This window comes from Calidris pugnax, unplaced genomic scaffold (genome assembly GCF_001431845.1).
Source record: "Calidris pugnax isolate Ruff unplaced genomic scaffold, ASM143184v1 scaffold121, whole genome shotgun sequence".
Classification (NCBI taxonomy): domain Eukaryota; kingdom Metazoa; phylum Chordata; class Aves; order Charadriiformes; family Scolopacidae; genus Calidris; species Calidris pugnax.
Window position 1 is genome coordinate 610,836 of NW_015090884.1, and position 16,013 is coordinate 626,848.

Below are 16,013 nucleotides of genomic sequence, written 5' to 3' on the forward strand. Positions count from 1 at the left end.
GCTTTATAATATTTTAATAGAGCAACAGAGACTGATAGAACTTTGAGGCTTTAGTTAAAGTAGAATATTTAAGCTCTTTGGATAAAACTACATATACACTGAAGAGTGTTCACAGAAAAACAACAGTTATCTCCAGCCTGAAGTGACTTTTCTTGAAAATAAAAGCAGCCAAACATTAAAAATCTTGGGAGGCTGTGGATCAGCACCTGCAAATACCGGCGGTACGGGAATAACCAGGAAGGGAGGAAAATTTGGCTCAAAGGAATCGACAAGAAACAGAGTGGAAGGAGCAACCTCAAACTTGCAAAAGAGAGTATTTATTTAAGCCGTTGGGTCTTGCTCTGTTTTGGATTGATTTGCGGGATCTCCTGTGTATTTCACTTCACCACATCCCTCTGAATTTTAGAATGGTTTGGGTTAGACCTTAGAGATCATTGAGGTCCAACCCCCCATCGGGTCTTGCTCTGTTTCGGATTGATTCGTGGGATCTCCTGCGTATTTCACGACATCCCTCTGAATCATAGAATGGTTTGGGTTAGACCTTGGAGATCATTGAGTTCCAACCCCCCTACCATGGGCAGGGACACCTCCCACCAGACCAGGTTGCTCAAAGCCCCATCCAACCTGGCCTTGAACCCCTCCAGGGATCAGCTCCACTCCCTGATCAGGAGTCCCTCCCCAGTTCTCCTGGAGCCCCTTCAGGTACTGGAAGTCCAAGACCAGTGTCCGATGCCAGCTGTTTCTCACGCCACAAGGTAGATATCTCCTAGGAAGAGTTAAAGAGGGAATGTGCCGTACGGGAATAACCAGGAAGGGAGGAAAATTTGGCTCAAAGGAATCGACAAGAAACAGAGTGGAAGGAGCAACCTCAAACTTGCAAAAGAGAGTATTTATTTAAGCCGTTGGGTCTTGCTCTGTTTTGGATTGATTTGCGGGATCTCCTGTGTATTTCACTTCACCACATCCCTCTGAATTTTAGAATGGTTTGGGTTAGACCTTAGAGATCATTGAGGTCCAACCCCCCTACCATGGGCAGTGACACCTCCCACCAGACCAGGTTGCTCAAAGCCCCATCCAGCCTGGCCTTGAACCCCTCCAGGGATGGGGCAGCCACAGCTTCCCTGGGCAACCTGTTCCAAGGTTTCACGACCCTCACAGCAAAGAACTTCTTCCTGAGATCTCATCTAAATCTCACCTCTTTCAGTGTAAAACCCTTCCCTCTCATCCTACAGCTCCACTCCCTGATCAGGAGTCCCTCCCCATCTCTCCTGTAGCCCTTTAGGGAACTGGAAGGGGCTCTAAGGTCTCCCCGGAGCCTTCTCTTCTCCAGGCTGAACAACCCCAACTCTCTCAGCCTGTCCTCACAGCAGAGGGGCTCCAGGCATTGACTTACAGTGACGGGGAGGATACTGTACTGAACAAACTGCCCTGACTCACATAGCTTCCCAGAACATTCATCTTTTGTTGTTGTCTTCATTTTGGAAATCTGGTGAAGTTTGGTTAGCTCTTGGAGAAGGGACAACGCTGTCTATAGAGCTTTGTGGCTGCTTGGTAGTGACCATAAAATGATATTTAGCATTTTAAGTACAGAAGGGAGATGTGACCAACTTGACAAAGTGGTCTTGAGATGAATAAAACATGCATTGTGGCCGTCCATCCATCAGTGAAATCCAATTCCTGCTGACTCTGCACTTCATATTGTTGCTAATTCCATGATGTAGATGTTCATCCACAGGGAATTGGATTGAAAGGAGCGAGTCGCTGCAGACGTTGATGGGTCTGCGTGGAGGAGCTCAACCAGTCTCTGCTGGGTTGGGTTTTGGGGTGCAGCTGATGTTGCTGCTTCATCAGACAAGCTGAGAGTTGGGGTTGTTCAGCCTGGAGAACAGAAGGCTCCAGGGAGACCTTAGAGCCCCTTCCAGTCCCTCAAGGGGCTCCAGGAGAGATGGGGAGGGACTCTTGATCAGGGAGTGGAGCCATAGGACGAGGGGGGTTGGTTTTATACTGAAAAAGGGGAGATTTAGATTAGATCTCAGGAAGAAATTATTTCCTGTGAGGGTGGTGAGACCCTGGACCAGGTTGCCCAGAGAAGCTGTGGCTGCCCCATCCCTGGAGGGGTTCAAGGCCAGGCTGGAAGGGGCTTTGAGCAACCTGGTCTGGTGGGAGGTGTCCCTGCCCATGGCAGGGGGTTGGAGCTGGATGATCCTTAAGGTCCCTTCCAACTCAAACCATTCTATGATTCATGAGAAAGAGTGAGGTTTAAATAAGTAGCAGTGAAGATCCATGTGTCCTACGTAAAGCTGTGTGAGTAATTGTAGCAAGAACGCAGGAAAAGAAGATCCATGCCCCAGAAAGACTTGCACAAAGATATTGAGGAAAACCTTTCTTACTACTTCTGATCCTGTTATTAACTCCTACTCCTAATTACACAGTGCCTTAAAATGAGCTTGCTACTGTAATAAGTGATGTTCTTATATTTCCTTTTGTTCAATGGAGTAAAAATAGTTCATTTGGCTGATGGGCTTTATTTAAATGAGCGCTAATGCAGAGTTGTCTCATAATATATTGCAGCAAGAGCAGATCCTTTGAACCCCACAGAGCTTTCTTTTCTCTGCTGACATACAGGGCAGATCCTTTGTACCAGCCCTACAGAGCTTTCTTTTCTCTGCTGACATACAGTAAGTATGATGGGGATCCGAGTAAATGATGTGATGAAAGGCCTGATGGTACCTCCTGAAAACAAAGTGCTTGCTCGTTAAATTAAACTGTGATGGTTCTTAATGGACTCGTGAATGCTCTGCAGTTCATTTGGTACGAGTAAGGAAGTCTGGGAAGGCGAGACCTTGCTGCAGTATCCTCACTGTGCTGACTTCTGTATGGACTGGGATTATAAACTGGGTACAACCTGTGATGGTTCTTAATGGACTCGTGAATGCTCTGCAGTTCATTTGGTACGAGTAAGGAAGTCTGGGAAGGCGAGACCTTGCTGCAGTATCCTCACTGTGCTGACTTCTGTATGGACTGGGATTATAAACTGGGTACAAATGGACGTTTTGCCTGCCAGTCTGTGATTATAAACACAGAGCTGATGCTCTACCAACAAAGGAGACTCTACTGTGAAAGCTTGATTAGGTGGAGACCCAAAGCTACCTCAGGCTTTTTCATCTTGCCTTTGAAATGAACTGCTTTTAGAGCATTACATATATCCTAGTTCATATGATGTTCCATAGAATGTTGGGTTGGAGGGGACCTTAAAGATCATCCAGTTCCAACCCCCTGCCATGGGCAGGGACACCTCCCACCAGACCAGGTTGCTCAAAGCCCCATCCAACCTGGCCTTGAACCCCTCCAGGGATGGGGCAGCCACAGCTTCTCTGAGCAACCTGTTCCAGTGTCTCACCACCCTCACAGGAAAGAATTTCTTCCTGAGATCTCATCTAAATCTTCCTTTTTTGAGAAGGAGTAATCACTGCAAACGTGAAGCAGATTTAGCTCTTTGAGTTTCCCTCTTTGAGAAGGAGTAATCACTACAAACGTGAAGCAGATTTAGCTCTTTGAGTTCTGGGCGCATGATCGTGCTCTCCTTACCTCTCAATTCAGTTTGTCTACAAAAAGCTCGTGTTGGATGCAGCGCTCATTCCATCTTGGGAGAATTATTCGTTCTTCCTCTTCCTCCAGCTTTGAAGAAGAAGAACTTTAACCGAGCGATGTGAAACTGGTGCAGCCTTTACAATTCCCCCCAGCTTTGAAGAAGAAGAACTTTTAACAGAGCCATGTGAAACTGGTGCAGCCTTTACAATTCCCTTTAATTGAAAACTGCTGCCAGTATGAAAATCCTGGCTGGCAATTAAGGGGATGTGACAGCTTTGCCAGTCGTTACATAAATACCAGGGAGCCACAGGGCTTCCTACTGTCATTAGCTGCTGGGAACACAATGGGGCTACACACAGAAGCCGGCGCTACTCTGATGATAAATGTTTGCATTTCCAATTAGCGCTGAACTGTTGTGGCGTTTCCCCCTCAGTCTTAATTGAGGCTTTTGGATGGCTTCATCCACTAACGATGCTTGCATCGTTGTCGTGTTCGTTCGTTTCCCAGCCAGAGAGGAGTTGGATGAGTTTTGCTCCTGAGAACATGGGTTTCTTCTTTGCAGGTCTTGGTGTTTCCTCAGGGGAAAAAAAAATAAAAATCATCTTTATAGGTTAATGCAAACTTTCTGCTATTTACACACTGTGGCTTTTCGCTGACCACTGCATGAGAGTGTCCCCTGTGTCTGTGGGACGTTGTTGACTTGACATGGGGATGTTAGAATTTTCTGACCTATTTCTGACCCACCCCCTGCCTTGATAAATGGCAAATGCCAAATCTCTGCATTTAACAAGGTGTGGTTTTTACGAGGACCCATGTGGATTTCAAACAGGAAGGCGTTAGATCGGGAATTATTCCATGTTAGGGGATAACGGGGGGCTTAATTCGGAGCCCTGCGCTCCGTGTTTAATCTCCTGGATTGGAAACTTTTGGAAGGAAAAATGATTGATGATCCGGCTTCTTTCAGTTGCGGTTGCTGCTGATACCAGTTTGGGTTTAAAGCCAAGTAACTTAGGTGGAGAGTAGCGGGGATGTGTTTAATTATGTGTGTTAATACATTTTATTTATGCCACATCTAGTCGTTTCCTCTGGAACACGGATTTCCTCCAGGAAACTTGCTTATAGGAGCTTTTATTTCCCCCCCACCCCTGCTTCTCAAGCTCCATCTCCCGTCACACTTTGACTTGTGTGGTTGAAACCCCAACCTTCCTGCCAGCCCAGGTGGAACCCGAGCCCAGGCTGCTCCCTACGGCGCTGGAGCAGGGAGCCTGGCCCCACATCTGCAGCAGCCACCTCGCTTGTTCAGGCATGTCGGGGGAGAGGAGACAAGCCCGCCTGGGGATGAGGAAATAAGGAGGACGATCTGTGGGCTGAGAAGTTTTTAAAAAGTTATGCTCTTGGTTCCTTGTCTCAGCTTGGATTGTCTTTCTCTCTTTCTCTCCTTCTCTCTTTCTTCCCCCCTCTCTTTTCTTCCCCCCTCTCTTTTCTTCCCCCCTCTCTTTTCTTCCCCCCTCTCTTTTCTTCCCCCCTCTCTTTTCTTCCCCCCTCTCTTTTCTTCCCCCCTCTCTCTTTCTTTTCTTCTCCGTTTCTTCTCCTTTCCCTCTTTCTTTTCTTCTCCTTTCCGTAATATGGATGCAATTTATTTCTCTTGACCAGTTCCAAAGCACTGTTAGAATGGGGTAAGTGCTTGGTCAGAAGGAGCAGGGGGCTGCCCAGGGATGGGAACCCCTGGAGCTGGTCTCTGCAGCGCCCAAAGCTGGAGCTGCCCGACTGGAGCACTAGTTCATCGTGTGCCCCAGCTACTTGGGCATCACTGGTTATTGTTTGACACCGCTGGTTATTTGGGAAACAAACAAAGCTAAGTTGAAACGTGGCAATTTAAGATAGCGTTACCTCTGCACTGTTGGATTCAAGCCTAATCTGGTGGAAAGAGCCTGACCTTGGGGAGTTGGACAAGATGATCTCCAGAGGTTCCTTCCAACCCCGTCCAATCCTTGAATCATCTTTGTAGCCCTACGCTGGACTCTTTCTAGTAGTTCCCTGTCCCTCTTGAACTGGGGAGCCCAGAACTGGACACAGTACTCCAGTTGTGGCCTCACCAGTGCAGAGTAGAGGGGGAGAATGACTTCCCTTGACCTGCTGGTTACACTCTTCCCTATACAACCCAAGATACCAAGATTTCCCTCTCCTTCTTTCCCTCTCCTTCTTTCCCTCTCCTTCTTTCCCTCTCCTTCTTTCCCTCTCCTTCCTTCCATAATATGGATGCAATTTATTTCTCTTGACCAGTTCCAAAGCACTGTTAGAATGGGGTAAGTGCTTGGTCAGAAGGAGCAGGGGGCTGCCCAGGGATGGGAACCTCTGGAGCTGGTCTCTGCAGTGCCCAAAGCCTGAGCTGCCCGACTGGAGCACTAGTTCATCGTGTGCCCCAGCTACTTGGGCATCACTGGTGTTGACCACGAAATGGTTATTGTTTGACACCGCTGGTTATTTGGGAAACAAACAAAGCTAAGTTGAAACGTGGCAATTTAAGATAGCGTTACCTCTGCACTGTTGGATTCAAGCCTAATCTGGTGGAAAGAGCCTGACCTTGGGGAGTTGGACAAGATGATCTCCAGAGGTTCCTTCCAACCCCGTATCATTCTGTGACCTGCCGAAACCCTCGGTGTGTCTGGGTTACTGTCACAGGGTCACGCGTGGGACCGCACCGAGGTGAGAGCTGGCCCTTGATTATTTAAAACAAAACTGAAAGAAGCTTCCTTCACTTGAGTGAAAGGAGAACTCTGCTCTGTTGCTAGGAATCGAGCGGTTATAATTAGCCTGCTCTTCTTCAGAGGCATTTCTGTGCGGTACCATGGGGTTAGCACGTATATATCTGCCCAGGAAGAGATTTTCATAGAATTGTCTACCTTGGAAGGGACCTTTAAGATCATCTAGTCCAACCATCAACCTAACTCTGATAAAAAAACCAAACAAACCAAAAGAAAACTATACAAAAGCACCCCTCACATGACTAAACTATTTCTGTAAGCACTCTGTCAACCCGTCTGTTGAAAACCTCCAGGGATGGTGCCTCAACCAGCCCATTCCAATGCTAAATAACCCATTCGGTGTCAAAATTTTTCCTGATTTTGCAGCATTTTCCTAGAATTTTGCAGCTCTCCTGCCCAGAAGCAGTGCCTTGGGCATCACTGGTTATTGTTTGACACCGCTGGTTATTTGGGAAACAAACAAAGCTAAGTTGAAACGTGGCAATTTAAGATAGCGTTACCTCTGCACTGTTGGATTCAAGCCTAATCTGGTGGAAAGAGCCTGACCTTGGGGAGTTGGACAAGATGATCTCCAGAGGTTCCTTCCAACCCCATATCATTCTGCGACCTGCCTCAGCGCTGCCGAAACCCTCGGTGTGTCTGGGTTACTGTCACGGGGTCACGCGTGGGACCGCACCGAGGCGAGAGCTGGCCCTTGATTATTTAAAACAAAACTGAAAGAAACTTCCTTCACTTGAGTGAAAGGAGAACTCTGCTCTGTTGCTAGGAATCGAGTGGTTATAATTAGCCTGCTCTTCTTCAGAGGCATTTCTGTGCGGTACCATGGGGTTAGCACGTATATATCTGCCCAGGAAGATATTTTCATAGAATTGTCTACCTTGGAAGGGACCTTTAAGATCATCTAGTCCAACCATCAACCTAACTCTGATAAAAAAACCAAACAAACCAAAAGAAAACTATACAAAAGCACCCCTCACATGACTAAACTATTTCTGTAAGCACTCTGTCAACCCGTCTGTTGAAAACCTCCAGGGATGGTGCCTCAACCAGCCCATTCCAATACTAAATAACCCATTCGGTGTCAAAATTTTTCCTGATTTTGCAGCATTTTCCTAGAATTTTGCAGCTCTCCTGCCCAGAAGCAGTGCCTGCTGTGGTGGTGTCCATGTCCTCCTGCAACATATGGGCCAAGGAATCCCACCCAGCACTTCTTGCGTTTGCCCAAACAGCTGGGGCGACCTGCCTCAGCGCTGCCGAAACCCTCGGTGTGTCTGGGTTACTGTCACGGGGTCACGCGTGGGACCGCACCGAGGCGAGAGCTGGCCCTTGATTATTTAAAACAAAACTGAAAGAAACTTCCTTCACTTGAGTGAAAGGAGAACTCTGCTCTGTTGCTAGGAATCGAGTGGTTATAATTAGCCTGCTCTTCTTCAGAGGCATTTCTGTGCGGTACCATGGGGTTAGCACGTATATATCTGCCCAGGAAGATATTTTCATAGAATTGTCTACCTTGGAAGGGACCTTTAAGATCATCTAGTCCAACCATCAACCTAACTCTGATAAAAAAACCAAACAAACCAAAAGAAAACTATACAAAAGCACCCCTCACATGACTAAACTATTTCTGTAAGCACTCTGTCAACCCGTCTGTTGAAAACCTCCAGGGATGGTGCCTCAACCAGCCCATTCCAATGCTAAATAACCCATTCGGTGTCAAAATTTTTCCTGATTTTGCAGCATTTTCCTAGAATTTTGCAGCTCTCCTGCCCAGAAGCAGTGCCTGCTGTGGTGGTGTCCATGTCCTCCTGCAACATATGGGCCAAGGAATCCCACCCAGCACTTCTTGCGTTTGCCCAAACAGCTGGGGTTAAATGAAAAGCTTTTTTTAAAAAAGGACCCTCCAGTCTTTTTGGCTTTTAAAATTCCAAGCTGGGGAGTCCTTCCTCTGGTGTTCTTGTTGAGTCGTGACTGGTCACTCATCCTTTATGGCCAACACTGTGGGAATAACGCTGGCAGGGGAGCAAGATTGGGACCAGTAGTCGTTTGCCCAAACAGCTGGGGTTAAATGAAAAGCTTTTTTTAAAAAAGGACCCTCCAGTCTTTTTGGCTTTTAAAATTCCAAGCTGGGGAGTCCTTCCTCTGGTGTTCTTGTTGAGTCGTGACTGGTCACTCATCCTTTATGGCCAACACTGTGGGAATAACGCTGGCAGGGGAGCAAGATTGGGACCAGTAGTTGTCCATCTGCCACGAGAGGGGGGTCTCCTTCCCCCTCCCCACGACCCCCCCAGCTCTGGCTGTAGCAGCAGAAGCACTGGCTTCTAAACCTGCTCTTATTTTTAGTGATTATTGTTTTCATTTAATTCAGTGGTTTCATCTGCATCTCTCGGTGTTGGCAGCACCTGCAGGGGCCTAACAGGTAAATTCTAAAGATAGACAAGCCCACGCCACTGTTTTGGAATTCTTTATTTATTAGAACTTTACAAAAACCTGGGGCCTTCTTTAATTCACCTGTAAATGCTGGGTCGGGGCTGATGCACTGATGGCCCTTGACTGCTTGATTTTTTTTCTCTTTTGTTTAATTAGCACACTTGCACAGCCCTCGGATGTGCAGTAACTGGCTGGGGAGATGGCAAGATGCTACAGTTTCTGGGTTGGGATGTTGGTTTTTTTTTTAATCACCTCTAAATGTGATGATCAGCCTGTCCTCCCTCAGGCTGTGTGTGTTGCTGCTGCCCTTTTCTGTGACAGCTCGTGTCCCAGATCCCATCCGGTGTCGGGTGGAGGAAAAGGACATCTCTCCCTTCTTTTTTCAGGTGGAACATGTGTGGGGTGCCTTTCCCTCAATGTGGGGTGCCTTTCCCTCAATGGGGGGGTGCCTTTTACTCAATGTGGGGCTGTGTTCGAGGTTTAGTCCCACGTAAAGTAATTTCAAACTAAATAAAATAGAAAAATGAATGAGTATCTTTTCATCCAGTGATGCAAAAATCCAGAGATTTTTTTTAACTGTGAATGTGCAGGAGCAATCTCTAGCCACGGGGTGGAAGGGTGCAGGGATGCTGGTGCAGGGGTAAAACGCTTGTTCTCATCAGGATCAACTCCATCAAAGGTCATGACTCCTCCTTTGTGGGCAAGGCAGCCTTTCCTCACCCTGGCAACAGCAGAAAAATAGCATCTTGCAAAAAAAAAAAAGGTGAGATTTCCTTCTGGTCGTATGCGAGAGGGGGAAAAACAGTTGCTGAGCATCTGCCTCCCCCCTCTTTTGTTTAATATAGTTTATTAATCTGTAAGTTGTAGTGAGTAACTTCCAGCGACTGTCTTGCCAGACTGCATGAATTATAGATGGCTCTTTTATGAGTTTTCGTGTCGACTCCAGCAATTAGTATGCGTTGGACACACTTATCGTTACGGCATCTACTGCAGCGTAGGTTTCAGCTCCTCTGACTTTTTAATTGCTTTCTGGTTTAGCAATCAGTCATCTGCCCGTCTCGCTAAGGAATGCAAAGAAAACACAACCAGCTTGGTAGAAACTTGAACAGTTCAGGTTTGAAATGATGGGGTTTACTGGGAGGAAAAAGGACATAAATAGAGGATTTTTGTTCTCTCTCTCTCTTCATTTTTCCTTCACGTGTGTTACACAGAATAGCTCCAGAAGGCTCTGCATATGTCGGGGTCCCACTCTGTTATAGATGAACGGCTCGTAAGCCTGTAGCTGCCTGTATTCGAGGGAGGTGATACTACCCCTCTGCTCTGGTGAGACCCCACCTGGAGCACTGCGTCCAGCTCTGGAGTCCTCAGCACAGGAAGGACATGGACCTGTTGGAATAGGTCCAGCGGAGGGCCATGAAGATGATCAGAGAGTTTGAGCCCTTCTGCTGTGAGGACAGGCTGAAAGAGTTGGGGTTCTTCAGCCTGGAGAAGAGAAGGCTCTGGGGAGACCTTGGAGCCCCTTCCAGTCCCTAAAGGAGCTCCAGGAGAGATGGGGAGGGACTCTTGATCAAGGATTGGAGTGATAGGATGAGGGTAAGGGTTTTAATCTGAAAGAGGGGAGATTTAGATGAGATCTCAGGAAGAAACTCTTTCCTGAGAGTGTGGTGACACCCTGGGACAGGTTGCCCAGAGAAGCTGTGGCTGCCCCATCCCTGGAGGGGTTCAAGGCCAGGCTGGATGGGGCTTGGAGCAACCTGGTCTGGTGGGAGGTGTCCCTGCCCATGGCAGGGGGTTGGAACTGGATGATCTTTAAGGTCCCTTCCAACCGAAATGATTACAGCGAAGCTACAGCCATAAACATCACGATTTTGAGCCGTATCTACTTAATGCAGCTTAGAGGAAGGTGTGGGTGCTCTCAACCCTTGGGGGCTGCTGTTGGCACCTGCGGGTGCCAGCTCCTTTTCAGCACCTCTGCTCCTCTCTCTTGAGCTGCTGAGTGGTTTCCTGAGCCTCTCGTCCCCTTCTGTGTGGTCGTCTGTCACTTCTTCCTGTCTGCAAAATTGTTTTGTGGGTGTGAAAGGAGTTTTGGCAGGTTTGTGGCTCAACTCTGTTGAGGCTGGAGTAATCTAATTTAGCTAATGGGTTTGAAAAGTTGATGGGGAGGTGCTTGAAGTTCTCTGTAACGTGACTTACAGCAGCCATAGGTTGCAGTATGTCATAAAACTTTTATTTTCAAAACTACTGTGGGCTGAAACAACCCGAATTTTCAGTACTCCCCAACGGCTGCAGAAACACTAGTCCTGCGTTATGGCTGTGCCTTCCCAGTGGTGCCTGTGGGGTTTGGTTTGGGGACTGGTATTTTAATATACATATAAATATATATAGTAGTTGAGAAGAATTGCATCTGCGGCTTGAAATGTATTCCCTCCTCTGGCTGCAGTTGAAAAGTTCGCGTGCTGTTTCATTGCTTCCACTGCTCACTGCTCACTTCATGGAGCACCTCTCCTGTGAAGACAGGCTGAGGGAGCTGGGATTGTTCAGCCTGGAGAAGAGAAGGCTCTGGGGAGACCTTATAGCGGCCTTTCAATATCTGAAGGGTGCCTATAGAAGAGCTGGGGAGGGACTCTTTGCCAGGAGGTGTAATGATAGGACAAGGGGAAATGGTTTTAAATTGGAAGAAAAAAGATTCAGATTAGATCTCAGGAAAAAATTTTTTACTATGAGGGTGCTGAGACACTGGACCAGGTTGCCCAGGGAAGCTGTGGCTGCCCCATCCCTGGAGGGGTTCAAGACCAGGCTGGATGTGGCCTTGAGCAACCTGGTCTAGTGGGAAGTGTCCCTGCCCATGGCAGGGGGGTTGGAACTCGATGATCTTTGAGGTCCCTTCTAACCCAAACCATTCTATGATTTTATGACTCTATCCCCTGGGAACACAAGATGAATTTCTTCCAAGTGTGGTCCTGCTGGGACGAAGAAGGAAGCAGCTCCGTCCGGTGATGCTCCGCGTTCCTCCTGGGATGGACTCACCCTCCTGGGTGCTGTAGCGCTGATTTTTACGTTGGTTGGTAAAGAATTGCCAGGGAAAGGGGAGGAATTTTGGTTTAAAGCCCTGCTTACGTGGGAATGGGCAGGAGCTTATTTTAGGAAGAAGAGAATTTGCAGAGTCAGCGGGGCTGCGGCGAGGGAGACGGCCGCCTCTGTCACCGCTCGATGGCTCCGTGCTCTGGGGGCTCAGCTCGGGTGTAAAGCCCCGGGGAGGTGGGTGCAATTTGGTCAGGAGCAGGTTGTAGCCACATACTTTGAAGCCAACAGAAGTTTCAAGTATAACGGGGTTGAGTTTGGGGATGGACTGTGTCACTGTGACTGTATCACAGGGAGAGGACTCATGAAAGCAAGTTTTTTGGTTTTCCCTTTAAATAAGTAGTGGGAAAAGGCTTTTGGGAGCCTTCTGGGATAGAGCTGCTCTTCCAGGGGATAACTTCTGTACAACCAGGCTCTCGGTTTTGTGGACTGAAAGGTTTCTCTCACCCCCCATTCTCCAAACAGGCTAAATAACTCTTGTAAACTCCAAATGGAAAACCTTGAGGAGGAGGGTCTGAGGGTTTGAGCGACAGAGGAGAAAGGAGAAGGGTGTACTGTATGCTTTGCTCACGTGAAAGTTATTCAATAGGTGTAAAATAATATTGTTGGTTGAAATACGTAACTTCTCAGCAGTTATTTGCTCATTCAGGGAATAATATAAAAGCTTGTCCTGCCAGTGTTTCTAGCCCTGTCGTAAAACAGCAGCTCACTTGTGCTCCATCATTTCCGACTGAGGGATTTTGAAAAACCCTCTTCTATTGAAGGAAGCGTGAGCAGATGTCCCTGGGGCTTTGCACTGGGGGAACTGAGAGTGAGGATGCTTGACATCCAGAGGTTTTTCTTATGTTTTCGTGGTCTTCGTTGGTGATGGGTTTGTTTTTATTTTTTTTTTCCTTATGTTTTTTTTTCTTTTCCCAGCACCGGGCCAGCCTCTGTCTGTGATCTGAGAGGGGGTGGTGGTGGTGCTTCTTCCTCTTCTCACTTCTTTTTCTCCAGCCTGGAGCAACGTGCTGCTCTGTTCTCTTCCTTGTACTGCTCTTCGGTCTGATATTGCGTCCATTCCCCAATACAGTAAACTTTTACCCTGTCCCCGTGCCTCTGATAACTTTCTCATGGTTAAACAGGCAAAGAAATAAGAACATAAATACAAAGAATACAGCTCTTAGGTGGCACTTCTGCTTATGTCGTCTCAAATGCTTTAATTGTGCTGATTCAGTCCTAACACCACTGACAACTCCCTGAAAGGTTGTAGCGAGGTGGGGGTCGGTCTCTTCTCCCAAGGAACAGGCGATGGGACAAGAGGAAATGGCCTCAAGTTGTGCCAGGGGAGGTTCAGATTGGATATTAGGAAAAATTTTTACACTGAAAGGATTATTAGGCGTTGGAATGGGCTGCCCAGGGAGGTGGTTGAGGCACCATCCCTGGAGGTATCTAAAAGACAGGTTGACACAGTGCTTAGAGACATGGTTTAGCAATGAGTTTTTATCAGAGTTAGGTTGATGGTTGGACTAGATGATCTGAAATGTCCCTTCCAACCTAGACAATTCTATGATTCTATGACACTGCGATGGGCAAAGCCCATCAGTGAGGCCTCAGCATTTTCATGTTGAACAAGACTTGTTCGCAGCAGCGGCTGCCAGATTTACCAGTTGGGTTTGAGTTTAGACTTTTTGCCACTGCTTAGACTGGGAGAGTCGTGGTTTGCACCTCTTCATGGCTGGCATTCCAGCTGTCACGTAGTCTTCTCCAGGCTAAACAGACCCAGGTCTCTCAGCCTTCCACAGGATGAATCACAGTATGCTATGGGGTTGGAAGGGACCTCTGGAGATCATCTAGTCCAACCCTTTTCCAGAGCAGGTCCACCCAGAGCAGGTTGCACAGGAACGTGTCCAGATGGGTTTTGAATGTCTCCAGAGATGGAGACTCTACCACCTCTCTGGGCAGCCTGAATAAGAGAGATGCTCCAGTCCTTTATCATCTTTATAACCTCTTCTGGGCTCTCTCCAGTAGTTCCCTGTCCTTCTTGAACTGGGGTAATGCCAGTCTGCCATTTAAAATTCCATGTCACGGTTGTGTTGGGAGGAAGCAGGGCTGGAGTGAAGCCTCTTACAAAGCTCCCTGTGTGCAAAGGCTTGTCCAATACTGCCAGCTCTCCCGATTAAGAGCAAGTGTGAGGAAGCTGGGAACCCAATAAGGGGAGGAGAAGGTGGAGCTGAAGACCAGTGACAGGTAGGAAACCACTCCTTCCAGCAAAGTCTGACCTGTGGTGGCTGAGGGCCTTCTGCAGCCAGCATTTGCCTTTCTTAACTCTCTGCAGCTGTGAGAGCAGCGTGTCCTGGGTCCAAATCTTTCCAGTTAACACTGAGCATCAGTAGCTTGGCCAAAGAAGACTTTGTGGTGGTGGTCGGACCGTCGTGTGGTTGTGGGATCTGTTTGGAGTGTTGACCTGGTGTGGTTCCTCTGGAAAAGCAGCTCCCTGGAAGCCAGCAGCTTTGAAACCAGACTTCTCACTTGTGAGGAACAAGCTGCTTTTGACCTTCAGCCACCCAGTAATTCTCCCTGAGCCAAACATCTCCCCTTGCTGCTTGTGAAATCTGTAAAGTTGTTGAACTGCTTTTTCCACCCAAACAGACACCGTTCCTGCTTTGGCCTTTGTTCCGCAGTGAACTCCCCACTTTCTTTTGAGAACATAATGCAGATGGGAATTCCAGTTTCCAGAAGGATCTGGCTGCAGCCAGGCTGTGTCTGGAGTAACGCTGATCTCATTTGGGTGGAACAAGCTGGTTGTTGCAGAATAATCTATTACCCTGTTCCAAAGCTTCCGTCTTTAAATCCGCGCGGCGGGGATTATTTACTTAGGGATTTACGTGTGTGTTTGGGGGGATCTAGTTTTCTTTCACCCTTCCAGCAGAACAAAATGCAGTCAAATATTTCCGGCAGTTGGGATTGCTCCTGAAGTGTGGCCGGGGACAGCTTAGGACCAAGCCAGGACACTGCGTCTGAGGTGACGTGGGTCCAGCTCTGGGGCTTCCAGGCCACCTCTGAACCAGTTCAGCAGCTTTTTAGTGGTTGCATCAAAACTCTTTTGAGAGTTTCAACTTCAGCCTTTCTGCATCATGCTGTGCTGGAGACTGATACTAACATTTAGAGGTAGTTTTTAGTGGAACTAACATGGAACTGAGAGGTCTTTCAAGCTCAGCGGCTTGTTGGGTCCTCTCTGGTATCTTTGCTACCTGGTATTTACTTTTCTTCCTCCTCACCCTACAGTTCCGCTCCATGGTTTGCTTGAGAATTGGCTGTATCCTGAAACAGGCTTTTCTTTGATGATCAATGACTCTTGCACATAGTCTTGTTAACACAAAAATTGTGGAGCTTGAGTAGAATTTGTCACCTACCCTTGGGTTGTGTTGAGATGAGGTTACGGGCTGGTCTACAAATAGCCATGTGTGGTTTATTGGACACACAGTGCGTGTGATACTAGTTTGTTAACAAATAAATAAATAAGGCTGTTTCTTTATTTTTTTTCCTATTCCTAGTAACGGCCTCCCTGACTGAAGATGTCTAACAATGGGGTTGAAACAGAAGACAAACCACCTGCTCCTCCCATGAGGAATACCAGCACCATGATTGGATCGGGCAACAAAGACGCTGGGACTTTAAACCATGGCTCAAAACCTTTGCCTCCCAACCCAGAAGAAAAGAAAAGAAAAGGATTTTACCGAGCTATTTTACCAGGAGATAAAAGTACAGTATTTTGTCTTTTCTTACAAAACCCCCTGTCTGAATTTGCTCTGAATGACCTCAGTTAAGCATCTGATGCTTAGTAATGGGTTAGGTTTTTGAAAATGTTGTTTGTTTCCTGCACAACTGTCTTGGTCATTTTGGGGGAGCGGGGGGAGGTCTTTTTGCTATAAACAGCAAATAATTTGAATTAAGCATGACTAATAGGCCATCTCCTGCCAGGCCTGGCATATGTTTGCTGATGCTACAAAACCAGGAGGGGTGGCTGACAACACCAGAAGGCTGTGCCACCATACAGCGAGCAGGCCGTCTCCTGCCAGGCATGGCATATGTTTGCTGATGCTACAAAACCGGGAGGGGTGGCTGACAACACCAGAAGGCTGTGCCACCATACAGCGAGACCTGGAC

At 47.6% G+C, this 16,013-nt stretch overlaps 1 protein-coding gene across 1 annotated transcript in view; it reads left to right on the top strand.

The window, feature by feature from the left end:
• Window positions 1-16,013, top strand: part of PAK1 (p21 protein (Cdc42/Rac)-activated kinase 1) — a 114,673-nt gene that overhangs the window by 52,470 nt on the left and 46,190 nt on the right. The window contains exon 2 of the mRNA XM_014947113.1: window positions 15,401-15,608. Coding sequence (XP_014802599.1) covers window positions 15,422-15,608 — 187 coding nt within the window. The 5' untranslated portion in view covers window positions 15,401-15,421. The remainder of the gene's footprint in view (window positions 1-15,400; window positions 15,609-16,013) is intronic.